This window comes from Berghia stephanieae, chromosome 4, assembly GCF_034508935.2.
Source record: "Berghia stephanieae isolate SIO BIC M18660-M18661 chromosome 4, UCSD_Bste_1.3, whole genome shotgun sequence".
NCBI classification, from domain to species: domain Eukaryota; kingdom Metazoa; phylum Mollusca; class Gastropoda; order Nudibranchia; family Aeolidiidae; genus Berghia; species Berghia stephanieae.
In genome coordinates, this window is record NC_088363.1 from 42,599,676 (window position 1) to 42,620,313 (window position 20,638).

A 20,638-nucleotide genomic window follows, 5' to 3' on the forward strand; every position below is an offset into this window, starting at 1 on the left:
ATATCTTTTTCCTTGTAAATCATCTCTCCTGTTACTGAAATGTTCTCAACAAATCGACAAGCTATCTTTAAATGTGCCATGGGAAATCATAAAGATTTTCAAGTCTTAGATATGTAGCTTATAAATAGACAACCCCCTCGATTTCTATTTTGATTGGGTGAGCCAGTTGTGGCTTAATTGGATTTAAATTGTAGTTGTACAGCAATTCTTTCTTTATTCATGCAATTATTTATTTATGTTTGTTTTTAAAATGGAAGGAGGAGGATTATGATTTTTCCCTGAACTTCAAAATTGTATAAATTGATCATATCCATCATTTTGTGTTAAATCTTATTGAATGTCAGCTGGACCACCCTGACATATATACAGTGCACTCTGGATACGTCGACGTTGCCTAAGTCGATTTTTATCCAAGTCGATTTTTTTCTTGGTCCCTCCCCCTTCTTCCTATATAACATTAGTAAAAAACAAACAAACTCCACATAAGTCGATGTCGCTTAAGTCGATGTTCTTATCACTCATGACTACAATAAAATCACAAATAAACAAGTATTTCCATTGGTTAAAAAAGCTACCAGTAAGAATTTTCAGTGGTTAAGAATATCCGCGAACGATTGGCGCACATCGATGTGATGTAGGTGCTTTTCCTGACGTCCGTGTTCAATGTACATAAGCAGTATTGAATAACTTTAATTTCTCAACTTCAAGTTCAAGATTTTTTTGGGGTTCTAATCCCAGGCCATCCTATGCAGGGTGTCCAGCGAGGTCGGATAAAGTCGGATTTTTTACCTTAAGGTCGGATTGGTATGAAAAAGTCGGATAATTGCACCCGAGGTCTGATTTTTTGCCGTGTCAAGCATTTTCCTCAAAACCACAAAACCACCATTATGTCTTATGTCATATTTTGACACCTGTGCTCAGTCTCTTGAAATTTGGTGACGGTCCGTTTTTATGACGTCGGGCCAGACAGAATGGCGCCAGATGTCACAATTGATACAGAAGACCAGTGGTGTTCTTTGATTAGCTGGTTGATGGTTGAATGGGAAGGGAAGAACAAATGGGTCTGGATTTTTTTCTCCGTTGTAGGTACCTATTGCCTTTTTAATACCCCCCCCCCTCTCTCTCTCTCTCTCTCTCTCTCCCTCTCTCTCTCTCTCTCTCTCTCTCTCTCTCTCTCTCTCTCTCTCTCTCTCTCTCTCTCTCGTATAATCATCTGGTTATACAGATATAATAATATATTATTAGAATAAAGCAATGGTGGTTGGCTTAATTTACTCTTCTTTCTTTTTACCTGTGGGCTATGGCTTTAAATTTGAGAGATTATTGGGTTGTATTTAAGCTGAATAACCACTATGTTTCGGTAACAAAGATATTGTAGCCTGCTTTATGAAGTAAAAATCAAAACAAAGCAACACTTTCTGGCCTTTTATTTGAATAGCATTGTAGGCCTTTTACATATGGAAAGGACAATTCATTAAATGTTTACAAAAAGTAAATTTATGTCTAATAATAAGAATGGATTTATACTACTTATAGTAATATATTAAATAATACTAATACAAAACTATGTTCCTGTTATTTTTACACTTTGCTTGTGTTTGCCCGATGGATGGAGACATTTTCCTCCTTTTTGACAAATTGCTATTATTATCACTGAATAAAAAACACTCACCAAAACCACTACATCAACATCTCTACCACCACTACTATTACAACCACCACCACCAATCATCATCTCTACCACCACCACTACTACTACAAATAACACCACATCATCCCTACCGCGACTACTGCTACAACTACCACCACATCATCATTCCTACCACAACTACTACAACCACCACCACACAATAATCTCTAAGAACACCACTACTACAACCACCACCACATCATCAACCCTACTACAACCACCACCACAGCATCGTTCCTACCACCACTACTACTACAATCACCACCACATCATCATCCCTACCACCACTACCACATCATCCCTACCACCACTACTACTACAACCACCACCACATCATAAACCCTACTACCACTACTACAACCACCACCACATCATAAACCCTACTACCACTACTACAACCACCACCACATCATCATCCCTACCACCACCACTACTACTACAACAACCAACACATCATCATTCCTACCACAGCTACTACAACCACCACCACGCAATCATCCATACGACCACTACTACTACTACAATCACTACTACCACATCATCCCTATCACCACTACTACTACAACCATCACATCATCATCTCTACTACAACCACCAAATGTTTAAATTACACTTTCAACTTTTGAAATTCCACCGAGTCGTGTCAGAAATTGCTGCAAGACAAATTTTAGATCGCATCTCAGTAAATTTGAGTGAAATTCAAATTTATAGGTTATGGTCGCATGGATGGGTCATGATCTTCACGATGAAAAATTTCCTCCTTTTTTGTGACCAGTCATTCTCACCCCTGCTTTTAAATTGCTTGGTAGGATTTTTTGGGGGGAGGTAGGATTTTTAAGTCTGATAATCTTCTGGACACCCTGCTATGTAATGGCCCTCTTAATTAGTATCAATTTTATCAAGAATTCAAATCAAGTCTACAACTACAATGGCAAAGCGGGTGGTTGGATGGGAGCATCACCCTTGAATCGTATACCTATGATGTTCGCATGGGTGTACGATCCGATAGTGATGTCGTTTCTTCTTCTCTTTACTAGCCTATCCTGCTTCTTTGGTTTGTGATTGTATTTTTGACAGGGGATATTTTTTTTCCTGTAAATCCTCTGCCTGTTTGTTCTTGGTTATTTATAATTTAGCTTATGATATCTTTAGGTTATGATTTTGATTTACATTTGTACTATTTTTGTTAGATTGCTTGTTTTTTTGTTTCAGCGGTCTCTCATATAACCTCAATTGTGTTGGAAGAGACCTAAAGCAACAAACAAACAAACAATACAATGGCAAACCTATCGCGGAAAAGGAAGATTCGATGCATTTGGAAAGTCTGGCATGCGACAGAAAATCATCGCATAGAAAATTGGCATACCGGCTATTTCTGTCTCGACGATTTACAAGAAGCATGACCTTGACCTAGAGGCTCCTACCTTTCCGCTTTTCGCGGAATAATTTCACTTAATTGGTATACATTCCCCATTGAAGGCAAAAATTCCGCTTTTCACCTTTCCAATCGAGGAACATTAAAAAAAAAAGTCTGTAGTGAAAAAAAAAAGTGAGCTATGGCTTATTTCGTCAGCATCTCCTATGGTCAATCAACACACATTTTGTGAGTCTGATTAGTCCCTTCAAAGTGTGTGCTGTCTGGGAGGGGGGTTGACCGAAGTATTATTATTATTATGGTGACTCCAATTTGTGAGGTCAATGACCTTTGTAATATTATATGTTGGCTTCATTCCATAATAATATTATTGAGTACGGTCAGCTTCTTTCCCTATTTAATTTTAGCCCTGTGTAAGTGTGTGTGTGTGTATGTGTGTACTGGCACGCGCGTTTGTTTGTTTAGGTGTGTGTGTGGGGGGGGGGGGGGGAGGGTCCTGACAAGGTTAAATCCATCCGTTCAATGCTTTGCTCTCAGACGGCCAGGACCTGTGTGTTCTCTTAATATTATTTGACCCCATTCTTAGTCTTTACACAATATGTACATTTTTACACATTTTATATTTTTAATCATTTGAGTACTTTTGGATTGTCTATTACATTTTCTGTTGCAAAGCATGTCATAGTCAATAACAGTAAGTTGATTCCGCTTTTTTATCTCAAATTCCGATTTTTATGTATTCTGATTCCTCTATGGGGCTATTGGGGGTAGGAGCCTCTGATGACCACTACAGAGACCGCGCGATATGAAGGGACATACTTATTCTTGATTGGTTTGCCTTGTTCACATGCGTTTTTGCTCATTTGGTTACACTCCGGTTAAGTTGATTTTCGGATAAGTCGATTTTTTTCTCGGTTCCCCTGGGCATCGTCTTATCCGGAGTCCACTGTATACCAAATCGATAGGTGTGTGGATTTAACCTTCCTTTTACAAATCACTCCTTACTTTGTTGCAAAATATAGACAATCTGCTGTGTGATCTGATATTCCATCATAAATGTGCCTTCAGTCATGTTCTATTCAATGGCCTGGTGGTTTGTGTGCAATTTGATGTCTCTTGAAATGGTCGCTAGTATGATAAGAGAATGAATTTGAGTGAAAATCATTTCCTGGCTTTATTTGTGTGGCATTATTATTGTTGTTATTATTATTATTATTATTATTATCTTTAATTATTGTTGTTGTTGTTTCATGAATTGTCATGTAAAACCTTCATTGCTCAAAATACAATATTTGCTGGTGTAGTTTTTATTATACTTCTCAGGCCTGCCACTAATAGCGGCATAATTGGTGTGCACAAATATTTTGGAGATAAAAAAAGTTAACATTTAGTTTGAAAATGAGTGAAAATATGGTTGTGTTTACAACGGAAATGAATATCTGTTCAAACTGTCACATATTACATTTCTTTAGTACTTTAAAGTGATAATTTATATAAATACGGGTGAAATAATAATCATAAATTTTAGGGCTATACTGATTAATTCTTTTTCAAATTCGGACTTTTCACCAAAAAATATATCATAAATTGTTATTTTTTTTGACAGCTGCCCTTGGCAGTTCTGTTTGAATTGTTCACCAAGAAAGCCGGACATAGTAGTAGTAGTAGTAGTGGTAGGCCTCTGTGCCATTATTTATGCATTATTATTCTTTTCTCTTGGGCGAAAATGGTTAGATATGCAAAGTATAACCAGGTAAATAATGGGAAGATATAAAAATATACCATTAATTTTTATTTTGACATGCTGCCTTTGGCAGTTCTGTGGGAATTGTTCACCAAGAAAGCTGGACGCAGTAGGTCTCTGTGCCATTATCATGCATTATTATTATTTTCTCTTGGGCGAAAATGGTTAGATCTGCAAGTATAACCAGGTAAATAATGGGAGATAAAATGATTTCAAAGACAATTAAGTATTTAACATGCTTAATTATTATATTTATTGTTGTTATTATTAATATAGTTATTATTATTATTATTATTATTATTATTATTATTATTATCATTATTATTATTTATTTGTATGGATAATCTGATCAATTTTAATTTATTGTTTCATATTGTAAAGGTATTTTGTTTTATTCACCTCTTGTCTTTCTAAACTTTATCAACAATTTATGGTATTGAAAAAAAAAAAAATATTAGAAGAAGTGGCAGGGTGGTTACGGCATTGCACGAAGGAAGGTCCTGGGTTCGAGTTCTGCTTCAGGCACTTTCATTTTTTTTTTTTTTCTTGGGCAAGATTATTAACCCCCAATATTCTCACTTTGGACAACATGGAAAATCCTGTTGATATCTGATGTTTGTTTGATGGATTATCTATATTTCTTCCTGGGTGGGGATCCTGACCTCCCATAGTGGGCAGGGGGGTACATACTGTGTCTTCTATTCCCTTATATATGTTTTCCAACTTGCTTTCTGTCTTTGTCTTGGTATGGGATTACTTGGTTTTGTCCTGGCCCTGGCCGGAGTCCTGGATGGGAGGGAAACAGTCAAATGCATAGTTATTGTTTTGGGAGATGATATTTTTTTCCTTGTAAATCATCTCTCTGTAATGTATTATTGTTATTTTAATGTATAATGTAGGCATTTGAGTGTATTCCTCTTTGTTGGATTTTGTGCTTGTCTCTGGATGATACTTATAGGTGATCTTAAATTAGGTGCATTGGTGGTATGCTCTTGGAATCTACATCTGATCCCTATTTGTTCCCAGTTCCCCTATGTCTTACTTTTTCTTGGGTGCTTTAATTGTAATTCTAGAACTTTTTACTGTCCCATTTTCTTCCTTTTTACTGGCGCTGATATAACCTAAATGTGTTGCAAGCGCCGTAAAACCCTTAAAAACAAACAAACATATATTTCTTCATGGAATGCCTAGGCATCTGCTGTGCAGAAGGGCGTAATTTAAAATAAATAGAACCAAGTGGTGTTTGGGACAGTAAAATGTATATAATTTATTTTTGGAGATATTTTATTGTATTTCCTTGTAAATCATCTCTTGTATATTTGTTATAGTTTCTGTTTTTGTATTGTTTGTAAACATTTGAGTGTATTCCTCTTACTGGATCCTGTGCTTATATCTGGATGAGACTTTTAGGTGAACCAAGCTAATAATCTCGAACAAAGTGCACGGATAGTATGCTCTTGGAGTCTACTTCTGGTCCCAATTTCATCCTATCCCCCTTGTCTTACTTTATAATTTTTTGATTGCCCCATTGTCTTTCTTTTTACAAGCGCTTATGTGACCTGGGTTGCAAGCGCCCTATTTGATCTAGTCCCCTTTGTCTTTTTTTTTTTTTGAGGGGGGCTTTTAATTGTAAATCTATAATTTTTTGACCATCCCATCTTCTTTCTTTTAACTAGCACTGATGTGACCCAAATTTGTTGGGAACAACAACTGTAATTTACAGTGACTGCAAAGCTCTTAAAAACTCACAAAATAAAATCCCTGAGAGGATTGGCAATGCTGGACCAAAAGCTCGAAGAATGAAATTGGATTCAACGAGCTGGATTTGTAGTGATTCTGATATGGTGACACTCGGGTTGAAGTTCTGGTGTGGGCAGCGCAATGTTGAGTCCTTGGAGACGACTCTTTACTGCTCTCTGTGCACTCAGGTGTAAAAAGAGTACCTGACCAGTAACTGTGTTGTCTGTCAATAAATACTGTTATCATCTTATATGCTTCGTTTCATATCTGCAAAGTTGAGCCCTTGGAGAAGATTCTTCATTGCTCTCAATACACTCAGGTGTAAAAAGAGTACCTGACTAGTAACTGTGTAGTCTGTCAATAAACACTTTGTTACTGTCTAATGATCATTTCATATCTGATGCATTTAGTATTGCTGTTGGCTTTGAAAAGTGCTTTTGAGTTGAGCACATTGAGTGAATATAAATTATTGTATGCATTAGCTCACGTTTTTTAGAGATTGTTCTGATCGTTTCAAAGGCTTTTATGGCCATTGCAACACTTTTATGTCATATCAGCACCAGTTAAAAGAGAGAAAATGGGATAGAAAAGATGGGGAAATTATAAATATATTATTTATATTGTCCTTGCTGTAAGTTTTATCCTCACATCGGGATAAAGAGCTTTCCATAAATTTATGAAAATTTGTAAAATATTAGCATTTCATTATTAGCGATGAAGTTAAAATTAAAACGTTCATAAAATGGTTCACACACATTATGAGGAACCGGGCTAAGACTAAGAAGATCTCCCCTCAGGTAAATGCTATCACTGTCAAAGACCTGACGACTTGGATCCCCATGTGGTCTATAATAAAATAAATAATTTGTTCTACCTCATTCAAATTCAATGCCAGATTTGTTGAAATGTTTGCTAAAAAATGTTTAAACATGATGTTTTATATCAATTGTAATTATATCAATAAATAATTGCAATACGGAAACAGACTTGTCAATTCATTAAAAGTTGTCTCAATTTGTTTTGTGGATGTGGATGGTTCTTACTACAAGATCTTTAACCCTCTCCTTACCAACAACAGGAAAATCATCATGTTCGTTAAGATTCAATGAACACTTTTCTTTTGTTCAGATTTGTCTTACAATACAATACCTAATAAAAGCTGTATAGTATTAGGCCAACAGTGTGGCATTTGGGTGCCCTATCACTGTCTGGGTGGGGTTCCCTACCTCCCATAGTGGACAGGGAGGTACTTACTGTCTTCTATCCCCTATATATCTGTTTTCCAAGTTGCTTTCTGTCTGGTTTTGTCCTGGCCCTGGTCGGAAAAAAAAAAGGGGGGGGGGGGGGGGGGGGCAGTTCAGATTATATATTATAGCTGCTCGTTCTTGTCTTGGTTCCCAAGTGCTTTTAAAGGCCGTGCTTCAGAGCCATGAGGTCCACAGTGCGGGTTTCTGTAGCATGAAATGGACATGACAACAATAGCAATTGCTTGCTACCCTTTGGATAGGGTACTAGTCTTATGGCAACATCCCATCATAGTAGAGCCAGCTACCCATTCACTGCTGGGTGGAGGTGTTATAAGAAATCTCATCTGCAAATGGGATCGTACCCCTATCACTGTCTGGGTGGGGTTCCCTACCTCCCATAGTGGACAGGGAGGTACTTACTGTCTTCTATCCCCTATATATCTGTTTTCCAAGTTGCTTTCTGTCTGGTTTTGTCCTGGCCCTGGTCGGAAAAAAAAAAAGGGGGGGGGGGGGGGGGCAGTTCAGATTATATATTTTAGCTGCCCGTTTTTTTTTTGGTTCCCAAGTGCTTTTAAAGGCCGGGCTTCAGGGCCATGAGGTCCACAGTGCGGGTTTCTGTAGCATGAAATGGACATGACAACAATAGCAATTGCTTGCTACCCTTTGGATAGGGTACTAGTCTTATGGCAACATCCCATCATAGTAGAGCCAGCTACCCATTCACTGCTGGGTGGACAGAGGTGTTATAAGAAATCTCATCTGCAAATGGGATCGTACTTGGTCCTTTTGCGGGTGAAGTGAGCGCTCTACCAACTGAGCTATTGGGACCCCCAGATAATCTGATGGCATAGTGGTAAATCCCCCATCCTTGAATCTGGAGGTCCTTAAATGGATCTAGGTGAAGACAAGTTTCCTTTTTGTGACTGGAATTTTAATTAATGCTGCTCGTGATTGCAACACTTTTAGATCATTTTAACGTCAGTTTCAGGGAAGAGGAAATGAAAATACAGTGGAGTCCATTTATAACGAGTCCTGGAATAACGAGAAGTCTGTTGTAACGTCATCTTTCTAAAACCCCGGGTTTTTTTCTTCTTTATCTTTGTAAAAAAAAGTATCGCTATAACGCAATCGGACAAATACGCGAGTCGGTTATAACGGAATAGTGCTGCTGACTGCTGCTGTTGTGTACAACGCAAAAGCGAATAAAACCTGGTCGGTTACGAAATGACATAATGCGTCGATGGTGTGTATAGCGAATGGAATATCCTCAGTGTGCATACAAACAATGAAGACTGCGTGGAATGAGTTAGGAGGGGTAGAGAGATAAGGTAGGCGCATCGCATGAAATACGCTAGCAGTGTTTGCTGTTAGGCATCGTTTACAAGAGTCTGATGTTAGGCAAGATGACTAGATGTAATCACTTACACACCAGTACAATGGCTCTCACTTCTTTGATTACGATGGGGGATGAGTTGTAGGCGGGAGGGGGGAGACTGTAACCTTACAATGGACCGAATGAATGCGAGTGGAGGGCACGAGATGTGCAAGCGAGCGGAACAAACTCACGACGTAATGGGATGGGGGCGACATGGTGGTGTTATACGATGCCTTGGGTAGGGGAGACGCAATTTGCGAGTCCCTTTCTTTCTTATTGCCAACGCCGAGCAGTCAACATCGCTAGCGCTAGTCAGTTTTAATTTAATTATCATCAGTACCAGTCAAGACATATCCTTGTTCAATGCACCTTTATAATGGCCTCTAACTCTAAATCATTTATCAAGAAACGTAAATGTTTAACTCTTGAGACCAAAGCTATGTTGATTGAAGAGGTCGATAAAAAGATCCGAACAAAAGCAGAAATTTGTCAGTCGCATGACATCGCTTCAAGTACCTTACACACCATCTTGAAAGATAGAGAAACCATCATGGCGGCGTATACCAGTGGACGATTCCAGCAGGAAAGGAAGAAAATAAGAAAGCCCGATTTTGAAGACGTCGACCGCAGTTTGTTGTTATGGTTCAACCAGGCTAGGAGCCTCAGTGTCCCGATTTCAGGCCCCATCTTAATGGAAAAAGGCAATGAACTTGCAAAAACCCTAGGACACCAGAACTTTGACATGAGCATTGGTTGGTTGAATCGCTTCAAGGCCAGACACGCCATTTCAATGAAAGTTGTTTGCGGCGAATCAGCTTCAGTGTCGACCGAAACTATTGACAGTTGGAGGAAAGGTCAGCTGCAAGAAATCCTGAGGAAATACCAGCCCGGTGAAAGTGAAATCTTCAACGCGGACGAAACTGGGCTGTTCTACAAGTGCCTGCCAAACCGCACGCTTGCGAGACAGGGAGAGGTGTGCAGCGGCAACAAGATTCCAAAGGAGAGAATCACACTGTTAATCGCTGCCAACATGAATGGGACGGAGAAGTTGCCACTCCTCACAATAGGGAGGTTCGAGAAGCCGCGGTGTTTCAAAAACATTAAAGCTCTTCCAACAGAGTACAAATTCAACAGACAAGTACGATCTTCGAGCAATGGGTGCGGAAGCTAGATAGAAAGTTTGTTCTGCAAGGAAGAAGCGTCGCACTCATTGTGGATAACTGCTCTGCGCACCCACATATGACTGATTTGAAGGCCATCCAACTGTTTTTCCTGCCGCCAAACACCACAAGTGTACTACAACCCTGTGACCAGGGGATTATCCAATCGTTTAAAGTACTCTACAGAAAGAGGGTACTAAAACGACTTATTGCCACCATGGACAAGGATGGGAGTGCCGACAGCTACTTAAAAATGAGTGTGTTGGATGCAATGTACACCTCTGCTTCTGCATGGAACGATGTCAAGATGGAGACCATTGCAAAATGCTTTCGCCACGCTGGATTCAAAATCACCCCAACTACTCTGTCTCCAACCGTTGATTTGGACAATGATCTGTCAGTATCAGACGCCGCGCACGATATTGTACCCATCAACGATCGCACCGATATCGACAACCTTTTTGACAGACTGAGAGACATAATGCCTCTGAATATGACGGCCAATGAATATCTGTCAGTGGATGAGAGTTTTACTCCAATAGAGGAATTGTCAACTTCTGACATAGCACAATGTGTAACTGGAGAGAGTTCAGAAATAACAGAAGAGGAAGACACAACAGAAGAAGTCGCCATCATTCCATCAAAAGCAGCACTGCAGGCATTTGAAGTGGTTCGCCAGTTTTGCATGCAGCAAGAAAACGGCATGTCAGTGATAGGGAGCATCAACGTCCTAGACAATTTCATCAATGACGTTGCCACCAGTACAAAGAAACAGTCAACAATTGACTCTTTTTTCAAACCAAAATCCATGATATAAGAACAAGTGTTTTTTTTTTATATGATAACCTATATTACCTATGCTATGTATCATGAATTTGCCTAAGATCTCGAGATTTGAATGAGTGGACGAATGTGGTGACTTAATGTATGTTAGAATTTGATTCTGATTGTTAATATTTTTAAAGTTCATGTTAATTTTTTAATTGTCTGTCTGGAGTGTTGGGTGTGTGTTTGAATTTGTATTTTGTTAGATGGGATAAATAAAACTGGAACAATCCCTTCCCATAACGTACCAAAAAAAAACATACCCCCCCCCCCCAAAAAAAAAAAAAAAACAAAAAACAAAAAAAAACAAAAACAGATTCTTAATTGATCAACTATACTTAATGCCCAACAGTCATGTTCAACGATATCACTATCAGGGGAGATAATACAAAGAATAATTATAACCCAATACCCAGAGTAGGCCCGCTTAATTATTTCCCTTGAGTTTATTACATGATCTCTTATAACGAGAATCCTGCTATAACGGATTTTTCGCACCAGTCCCATACATCTCGTTACAACAGGATTCCACTGTAAACGAGTCGCCTTCAAGCATAAAAAAAAAAAACAAACCATTTTTGCTCAATGTGGTGTAGCAGTGCAGTTGGACTAACAACGAACTGTTCATACTCATCCATTTCTTGCACAATACTCTTCCAACGGTCGTAACGTCACTTCCTTCCTAATGACGCATGGTAACTTAGTAACACCGGCTCTATAAACTATCGGAACAATGGCGGACGCCCGTATGAAATACTTCTCCGGCGAGCATAAAGGGTATCCAGAGGAAAAAAACCCATAAATTTGATCATGTTTTGACTTTTACACATTCTGATCACAAGGCATATGAAAAGTTCTAGCCAGCATGAAAAATAAAATGTAATGATTTTCTTTGTTTAGAACCAAGATGGCCGCCGTTGCCGGGCGGCATGACATCAGACTATTGAATCGTATTGGACATGATTTCAAAAACAAACTTCGGAGTTCCCCCTGGTTGTGTACTGCCACAAAATTGTATTAGCAAATAACAGAAACGGGCTGATAAAATTATTTTTAAGCGCTTGAGGTAACCATAATTGACATGCTTATCTTAAGGGTTATAAAACGTATGCTGGCTCTTTTGCAAATAAAATAAGATATAAGATGAAGAAAGGAATTGTAATGTAAGGAAAAAGTATTGCACAGAAAACAAGAATTATTCAGGGACAAGTCATTGCTATGAAAGTGAAAGTTTCAGTCAACCAACAATTGCAATACAAATGGGTCAATGTTTTTTTGTTTTTTGTTTGTTTGTTGCTTTAGGTCTCTTCCAACACAATTGAGGTTATATGAGAGACCGCTGAAACAAAAAAACAAGCAATCTAACAAAAATAGTACAAATGTAAATCAAAATCATAACCTAAAGATATCATAAGCTAAATTATAAATAACCAAGAACAAACAGGCAGAAGATTTACAGAAAAAAAAATATCCCCTGTCAAAAATACAATCACAAACCAAAGAAGCAGGATAGGCTAGTAAAGAGAAGAAGAAACGACATCACTATCGGATCGTACACCCATGCGAACATCATAGGTATATGATTCAAGGGTGATGCTCCCATCCAACCACCCGCAAATGGGTCAATAAGTCCAGGAAAACTAAGATGACATTATTACAGAATCCCGCCAAAATGATACTGTTGATGGCTAATTGTTAAAAATGATGTTTTTTGTTTTGTTTTTTTAAGGGTTTTACGGCGCTTGCAACACATTTAGGTTATATCAGCGCCAGTAAATAGGAAGAAAATGGTATAGTAAAAAGTTCTAGAATTACAATTAAAGCACCCAAGAGAAAGTAAGACAAAGGGGAACTGACACAAATGAGGTGACAAAAAACAACAACCAAACAACTATGGTAAAACCAAAACGAACCCAAGAGGATTGATAAATTCTCACAAAAAGATTTATTTACATGAAATAAACAACTCTTGATGGTATCGCAGTAGGTAAAAATGTCGGTGATGACCCAAGCATCCAATTGTAAACAATTATACCAATGATGATTCAATTATACAAGATAAAGTCGATGACCATGATGATGAAGATGATATACATGTACACAATTCGGCATCCTGGACTCACAGCCTTTCCATTCCCTCGTCTGTGTCACTGGTATACTATGATAGAACATTCAAGCCGTCTCTCACGCTTTATACACATACACACTAATGCTCATATCACGAGATTCCAAACACCCACTTACTTGCAGCAGATTAATAAATAAAATATCCACATGAACTCATTCTTACCCCTCATCCCCGGACTGGCATGACAACAGCGTCACCAATCACTCAAGTGTACATCTAGGATGGCAAATCATAATAATTCATCATTTCCTATTTACATAACAAGTCTATTATTTTAATAACTATTTCATTTCATCACCATCTCAAATGCTCCATCTGATGACTTGGGTATTTTATTTTGTTTTTAACTTAGTTAAAACCAAAGAAACACTGCACTGCCCAACACTAACATTTGTTTTTTTTAATCTTTCATCTTGGCCAGAAAAACAAACGAAAATTAAGATAAAATGACCCCCACCTTGTCAAAATAAAACCTGAAACTGATTAAAAATATCTGGTTCAGAATTTTTGAAAAGTTGGGTGCCATTTAACACTAACGGTACATGATGGATTTTCTGACCAAAATGAAAAAAAAAATGTTTTTAAAAAAAGGTTACGACAGCCTAAAGTAGCACAGAGATGTCTTGCAGTAATAATAACAACCAAGACTGCAATTATGACATATTATATTAAGACTGAACATGAGATGTAAAACATTTAACTGTTTCTACATTCACACGTCATCCATTAATTATTATGCAATAAATCGACCATGTAGAACGTATGGCTGCTGAAGAATGTCTATAAAAACAAAACAAAAATCAACAATACAAGAGGGTCACCATAACTAGCAAAACAAAAACATCAGCCTGTTGCAGGATGCCATTCTGCGACTAAAAGACAAATTGTCAACACTTCCTAAATGAGTAATCGTTTCCATGTTTTTGAACACCATAGTGTGTAAGGCACAGAGGCAGTCAACTGGATTACAAGCAAACCAAAAAGAAAAAAAGGCTTATTACTTTTTTTCACTAGCTTCTCATGATTCGTGGAGTGGTTGCAATTCTGACATGATATATGGACATTAATAAGGACAAGTGGACTATCCCATAAATTCCAATTTTCTCTCAATTTTATTTTACTGTTCCAAGCAAAGATTAGTTCAGCACCCTATAACCAGTGTTTCATTCTAAAACATAACGATCTTTCAATAAAAGAGATCAAATATAGTAAAAAATTAGGTCCAAGCAACATTGTCGAAACCTTTTTATAACGTGGGGTAGCCGACTAGTTCTTAAAACCGACCATGATATACTCTTGCTTCCTTTATCAGAAAGTCTATAATAACCCGAAAGCTGTTTTGTTTTTGTTTTTAAGGGTTTTACGGCGCTTGCAACACATTTAGGTTATATCAGCGCCAGTAAAAAGGAAGAAAATGGGATAATAAAAAGTTCTAGAATTACAAATAAAGCACCCAAGAAAAAGTAAGACATAGGGGAACTGGGAACAAATAGGGATCAAATGTAGATTCCAAGAGCACACTATCAAAGTACTTAGTTTGAGACCACCTATAAGTCTCATCCGGACACAAGCACAAAATCCAACAAAGAGGAATACACTCAAATGCTTACATTATAAATTCAAAATAACAAATATAATAATACATAACAGAGAGATGATTTACAAGGAAAAAAAATATCATCTCCCAAAACAACAACTATGCATTTGACTGTTTCCCTCCCAGCTAGGACTCCGGCCAGGACAAAACCAAGTAATCTCATTCCAAGACAAAGACAGAAAGCATGTTGGAAAACAGATATAAGGGGATAGAAGACACAGTATGTACCCCCCTGCCCACTATGGGAGTAACCCGAAAGCCAAGGTTCCAGTGGAATAGCAAAACATCAAGTGGTGATTTATTGCCTCTCATAAGCAATTTTCTCAAGTCTAACCAATACATATTATACAGACATACATTTTCAAGCATCTTGATTTGTTAACTGTAAATATGTCCCAAAGGAAAATTGGACAAAAGTATTATTATCAGAATCTAAGAACACAACAAACAAATGAAAATCAGTTTAGAAATGAGTTGTTCAAAACTAGAACCAGTCCCGCTGGTGAAGGAAAAAAAAAAAAAAAAAGAAAAAAAAGAAAAGAAAATTTTTTAATAAATTTTTCTCTATTAAACAAAATTCTTTTTAAAAATCACAAATCAATATAATATGGTTAAATTAATTAAAAAAAAAAGAAGATATTAATTGTTCCTGTTTATATCAGTTTGTTTGTTGCTTTAGGTCTCTTCCAACACAATTGAGGTTATATGAGAGACCGCTGAAACAAAAAAAAAAACAAGCAATCTAACAAAAATAGTACAAATGTAAATCAAAATCATAACCTAAAGATATCATAAGCTAAATTATAAATAACCAAGAACAAACAGGCAGAGGATTTACAGGAAAAAAAATATCCCCTGTCAAAAATACAATCACAAACCAAAGAAGCAGGATAGGCTAGTAAAGAGAAGAAGAAACGACATCACTATCGGATCGTACACCCATGCGAACATCATAGGTATATGATTCAAGGGTGATGCTCCCATCCAACCACCCGCACTGTTTATATCAGAGGAAGGTCTGAGCGTATTATGGAATTTAGAAAATTGCTTGGAGACAATATTGAGTAATAACCAAGAAATGATGAAATTAAATCTCACAGCCTTACCAACAAAACAAACGCAAGAAAACAGGCATTCCAATCCAGCCCATCACATTCAAGTTAAAGAAGAAAAAAAAAAAAAAAGAGGGCTAGATGACAAACGAGTGGCAGAATTTGACCACTTTGATGGCAGAGTTCCATTATATATCTAATGATTTATTTGGTTTGATAATTTAATCAAAGTATCACCAAAAACAAAACAGGCGACAGTTTACTTTTAATACTAACCCCCGATCCTCGACCGCTGTATAAACGTAACATACCATTCCCAACTGACTTACGCCGCAGTCGTTTAAGTGTAACACACCTTTTCCAAGTGACACGGGCATCAGTTGTAACACACCCGACCTTGATTCAGTAAAAATTCCATTGTGTACTTTATGAAATATCAGCAAACAGTTTATTTAAGCTGTTTGGGTTGAGTATGAAGCTAGTTTTTGACGTAAGAAATGACGCGATCAAACCCGAGTGACGCTATATGTTAGCTACGTCATTCAAACTTGCTAGGCAAGTACTGGGAACCGGTCGTTATTTCCGGTTGACCCCAATGCGGTACTAGAGCTAACACACACAAACACATGAAAAGAGCGTAAAGCATCTAAAAAATAGTGATCTTAGAAATCCTAACCTAGTTCCATTTCTTTCACATTGAAAGTAAAGCGGTGACCCTAAAATTAAGGTATAGAGATCAGTGGTTTTGAAAAGGGCACATACATCACGTTCATAAACAACTGATGACATCTGAAATACATCCAAGACTCATTCCGGCTAATCACTAGTCAAGCAGCAGAAACTGCTCATGTGCTTGGAAACAAACAGTTGGCACATCCTGGCTTTTTTAACCTTGTGTTGGGCCGTGGGATGAAATGGAAATCTTCATCCTAAAATGTCTTAAATTTTAAGTTTGGAGGTTTAAAACACAACTCGTTAAAATATCTCCCGTTAACTGTGTCAATCTGATCCTAACCAAACATTTTTCATCGGGACAGCAGTTACAGTAATATCATTTCAATGAAGTGCCAAAAAAACCGGCGAAATCTGGTAGAGAAAAATCAAACTCAGTGTTCGAAAAGGTAGACATAAAGAAATGCATCATTCAAACTAGTCGGCCATTGGAACAGAAACTTGACAAACTAAAAAAACCTTCATATATTCTTGTTTGAAACATTACTCTTGAATCAATGAATTATTATAATTCCTTTCCATTTCAAGAAGCCTACACAATCCACAACACCAGTGCAATATCGCCTAATTTAAGACTTTAAATTAAGTTCTTAAATTTTCAAATTCTGCAAGATAGATTTTCATACATAATAAGCCTCAGGTAGTGCAATAAAAAGAGATCCTTGCCATGACTAAAAAAATGTTGAAATAAGCTTACAAAATTAAACCAATGGTCCCAAAATCAGATCAGGATGCTTATTGACTATTAACAAATTTTCCCATTTTACTAAAGTCATTATCATAATACTGGGGGAAAAGAAAAATCCAACTCAGATGCACACATAAGGAATAGCAGAGAGGCGGTTATGTCATCTCACATCAACCTCAGGAATTTTTTTTTATACAATAAATAAAATAGAAGTCCATTGCAGTTCAACACAGGACATTGCTTGCTCACCAGAGGAATATGTTTCGTTCAACAAAACACCATGGAGCAGATCAGAACACACCTCAAAGGAATGCTTGTAAAATATTCTGCATGCAGAAATGATTAAATAATTTAGAAATAATGAGAAAATATCCATCTCGTATTGTATTGCATCTATATAATATATCCTCTTTGTCTTGTTTTTAATTCATTAATTGGTAAATAAACATTAAGTACCCCTTGCACACGTCAATACATCACAACGGAAGTTTTACATTTCTTTGCATAAAAAATAAACCCGTTTTCACCTCTTCTCCTTTAATGTTATAGTTTTAATTCTTTTTTCTTTAACACGAATGCAATTGGCCCATCTCTATTATAGGGCAATCATTCAAGATACGGGTGGGTCACATGACTATTAAGTTATAAGGCTCTAATAAGCAGAAATGAAATTGGAAAAAAAAAAAAAAAAAAAAAAAAAAAAAACCCAACAAAATTTTAAAGGTTGCAACTCGTCATCACTCAGGCCAGCCGAGGGATACAATCAATCAGATAGTGGAATTTGATAAATAGATCTACAAGTATAACCTGTTTTCATTTTGGTGAATGGCAATGTTGACGATGCAAACAACAATTTTTTTCCATCAAACTTTCTTCTTCCTTCTTTTTACATGATTATGTGTATGCATGTGTTTTAAGTCTGATGAAGTAACAGTTGTATTTCATGGAATTCACAATAACAGGAGGAAATTTAAAAAAAAAATCAAAACATATGTCATCACTATACACAATGTAGAAATTTGCTTTACAAATGTCAATTATCATTTTTTTTTTCTTCAAAGTTTTCTTTTCTTCAAAAACTATAAAACAACTCTTAATGAAAGTAACGGCGTTGATTGATGAATGAATGAATGATCACATTTGTTCATAAGCAGTCTGTTGTTTCTTTGTACACTAAAATTTCAGGTTATAAATAAATGGCAGGCTTCAGGGTGGGAAAGCATCGGTTTGGGTTGGAGACACAAAAGTCTGTGTACATGTGTGGTAGGGGATTTATTAGGACAATGATCTAGTGTCAGATCTGACTGACAAACTGAGCTAACTGGTCCTCGGGCGTGAGGGGGGCCACCTCACTACCATCTTGCTGCCCCATAGTCACATCTGAGTTTTGTAATTGGGACATACTATTGTGAGACTGTAAGGAGGAAAGCATAACATGGTCATTGTTTAACTGTGAAGTCTCCTGGCCTACCCCCAGTCCATGGAGCGGAGATTGGTTATTGACTAAGTTGTTGTGATGGGGGGACTGTTGAAGTTGACGAGGGGATGGAATGGGTTGCTGACGGGGTGATGGAGTGGGTTGGGGGGATCGGACTGTTTGGGGAAGACCAGCAGCAGATGTGGGAGGGGACCGCACCTGTTGGAGTATTTGTTGTGGGGAAGGGTTGGTTTGCTGTAACAAGTATTGTGGACTCATGGGTTGACCACCGGCCATCTGTTGTTTGAGTTGTGCCTGGTGATGAGGCATCATGTGTTGTTGGGGGAATTGGTGGATGTTGTGTCCTGTGTCATTTGGGAACGACTGCTGGGGAAAATTCATCCGGGGACGTTGGACGAAGGGCTGAGACGGTTGAGCAAATTGGTTGATTTGACTTTGTTGCATTTGTTGTCTGTATTGTTGCTGCATCATGTTCATTTGGTTACGCATCTGCTGCTGTTGGGGTGGTTGTGGCAATTGGCCTGTCTGTTGATTCATGGGTTGGGCCATGCCAGGCATTCCCCCATGCATCTGTTGTTGTTGTTGCTGCTGTTGCTGATGCTGCTGCTGCTGCTGCTGTTGTTGTTGTTGTTGCTGTTGCTGCTGTTGTTGAAGTTTTTGGTTTTTGAGTTTAAGAACCTGAGCCATGAGGTGAGGGTTCTTTCGAATTAAAGCCAGCCATTCCTGGTTTGACAAGTTCTTATTTTTAAATCCCTGAAGAAGAGTGTTGACAGCAGTTGTGTTTGTGATGCCCCCTGCAACTGTTGGTCCTGCAGTGGGATTACCGGCCCTAGGACCCATGGCAGATGCTGACTGTGGGGGTTGTTGAGGTTGCTGCTGTTGCTGAGTATGTGGTTGCATGCCCTGAAGTCTGACGTTCCCACCAGACATGTTCGGTCTCACCTGCTGTGGTGTGACTTGTTGATATGAAGGGGGCCACTGAGCACGTTGCACTCCCATTGGTTTCCCAGATGATACAATCGGTGAGACGGACTGTCTGACTGGTGGCTGCATGCCCATATTAGGTTTACCCATTGTTGGAACAGCGGCACCTTGCCTTTGGGCCTCTGCTTGCACTTGAGCCTCCTGAGCTGCAATGAGAGCCCCTTTGGGAGGTCCTCCTGGCATTTTTCCTGCAATGGGGGCATTGTTGAAAGATTGTGTTGCCGATGCTTGGGGAGAAGATTCCTGAGTGGAGGTGACAGCAGAAGGACCATTGGCAACTGTGCTGTTGCCGGTCATCATAGCAACACGACGACGCAACATCTGGGCCTGGTGCAGATTGGTGAGGAGTTGCTTTTGTCTCAATTTCTGCTTCAACTGAGGACAGAATGGCACAGGACATTTTTCTTCATTACAATGCTTGGCGTGGTAACAACAAAGCGCGATGAGCTGTTTGCAGATGGGACAAGCATTGTTTGTCTTCCTTCGACAGCTCATTGTGTGGTTGACTACCCGTTTCATCTTGTGGCAGGCATTCATCCTGCAGTTGGCATTTCTGCACTGACATGCATGAACAAGGGATGTAATACAGCGTTGAAGAGACTTCCGACGAGCTTCTTGGGGATTCTCCTCCTTGTCAGAGCCTTGCATCTCGTCCAGACCCAGACCAAGTTTGGTCATAGGATGTTTATGGCCTTCCTTCTTGTGACAGGGTATGCAGAGATCAAAATCCTAAATGGGGAGTGAAGGTCAAACAAAAACCAGTTAAAAACTTGATAAAAACATCCTTTTTAAAAATAAGTTTAGCTATCTATGAATGATAAATATTACAATAACAGAGAGGAAAGAAAACCCCATCTGCAACA

At 38.3% G+C, this 20,638-nt stretch overlaps 1 protein-coding gene across 4 annotated transcripts in view; it reads right to left on the reverse strand.

The window, feature by feature from the left end:
* Positions 1-13,078: 13,078 nt before the first annotated feature.
* LOC144970612 (histone acetyltransferase p300-like) overlaps positions 13,079-20,638 on the reverse strand; it is a 37,185-nt gene continuing 29,625 nt past the window's right edge. For all 4 annotated transcript variants that reach the window (XM_078910421.1, XM_078910420.1, XM_078910419.1 and 1 more), the window contains one exon: positions 13,079-20,504. In XM_078910421.1, the coding sequence (XP_078766547.1) occupies positions 18,648-20,504 (1,857 nt within the window). In that variant the 3' untranslated portion in view covers positions 13,079-18,647. The remainder of the gene's footprint in view (positions 20,505-20,638) is intronic.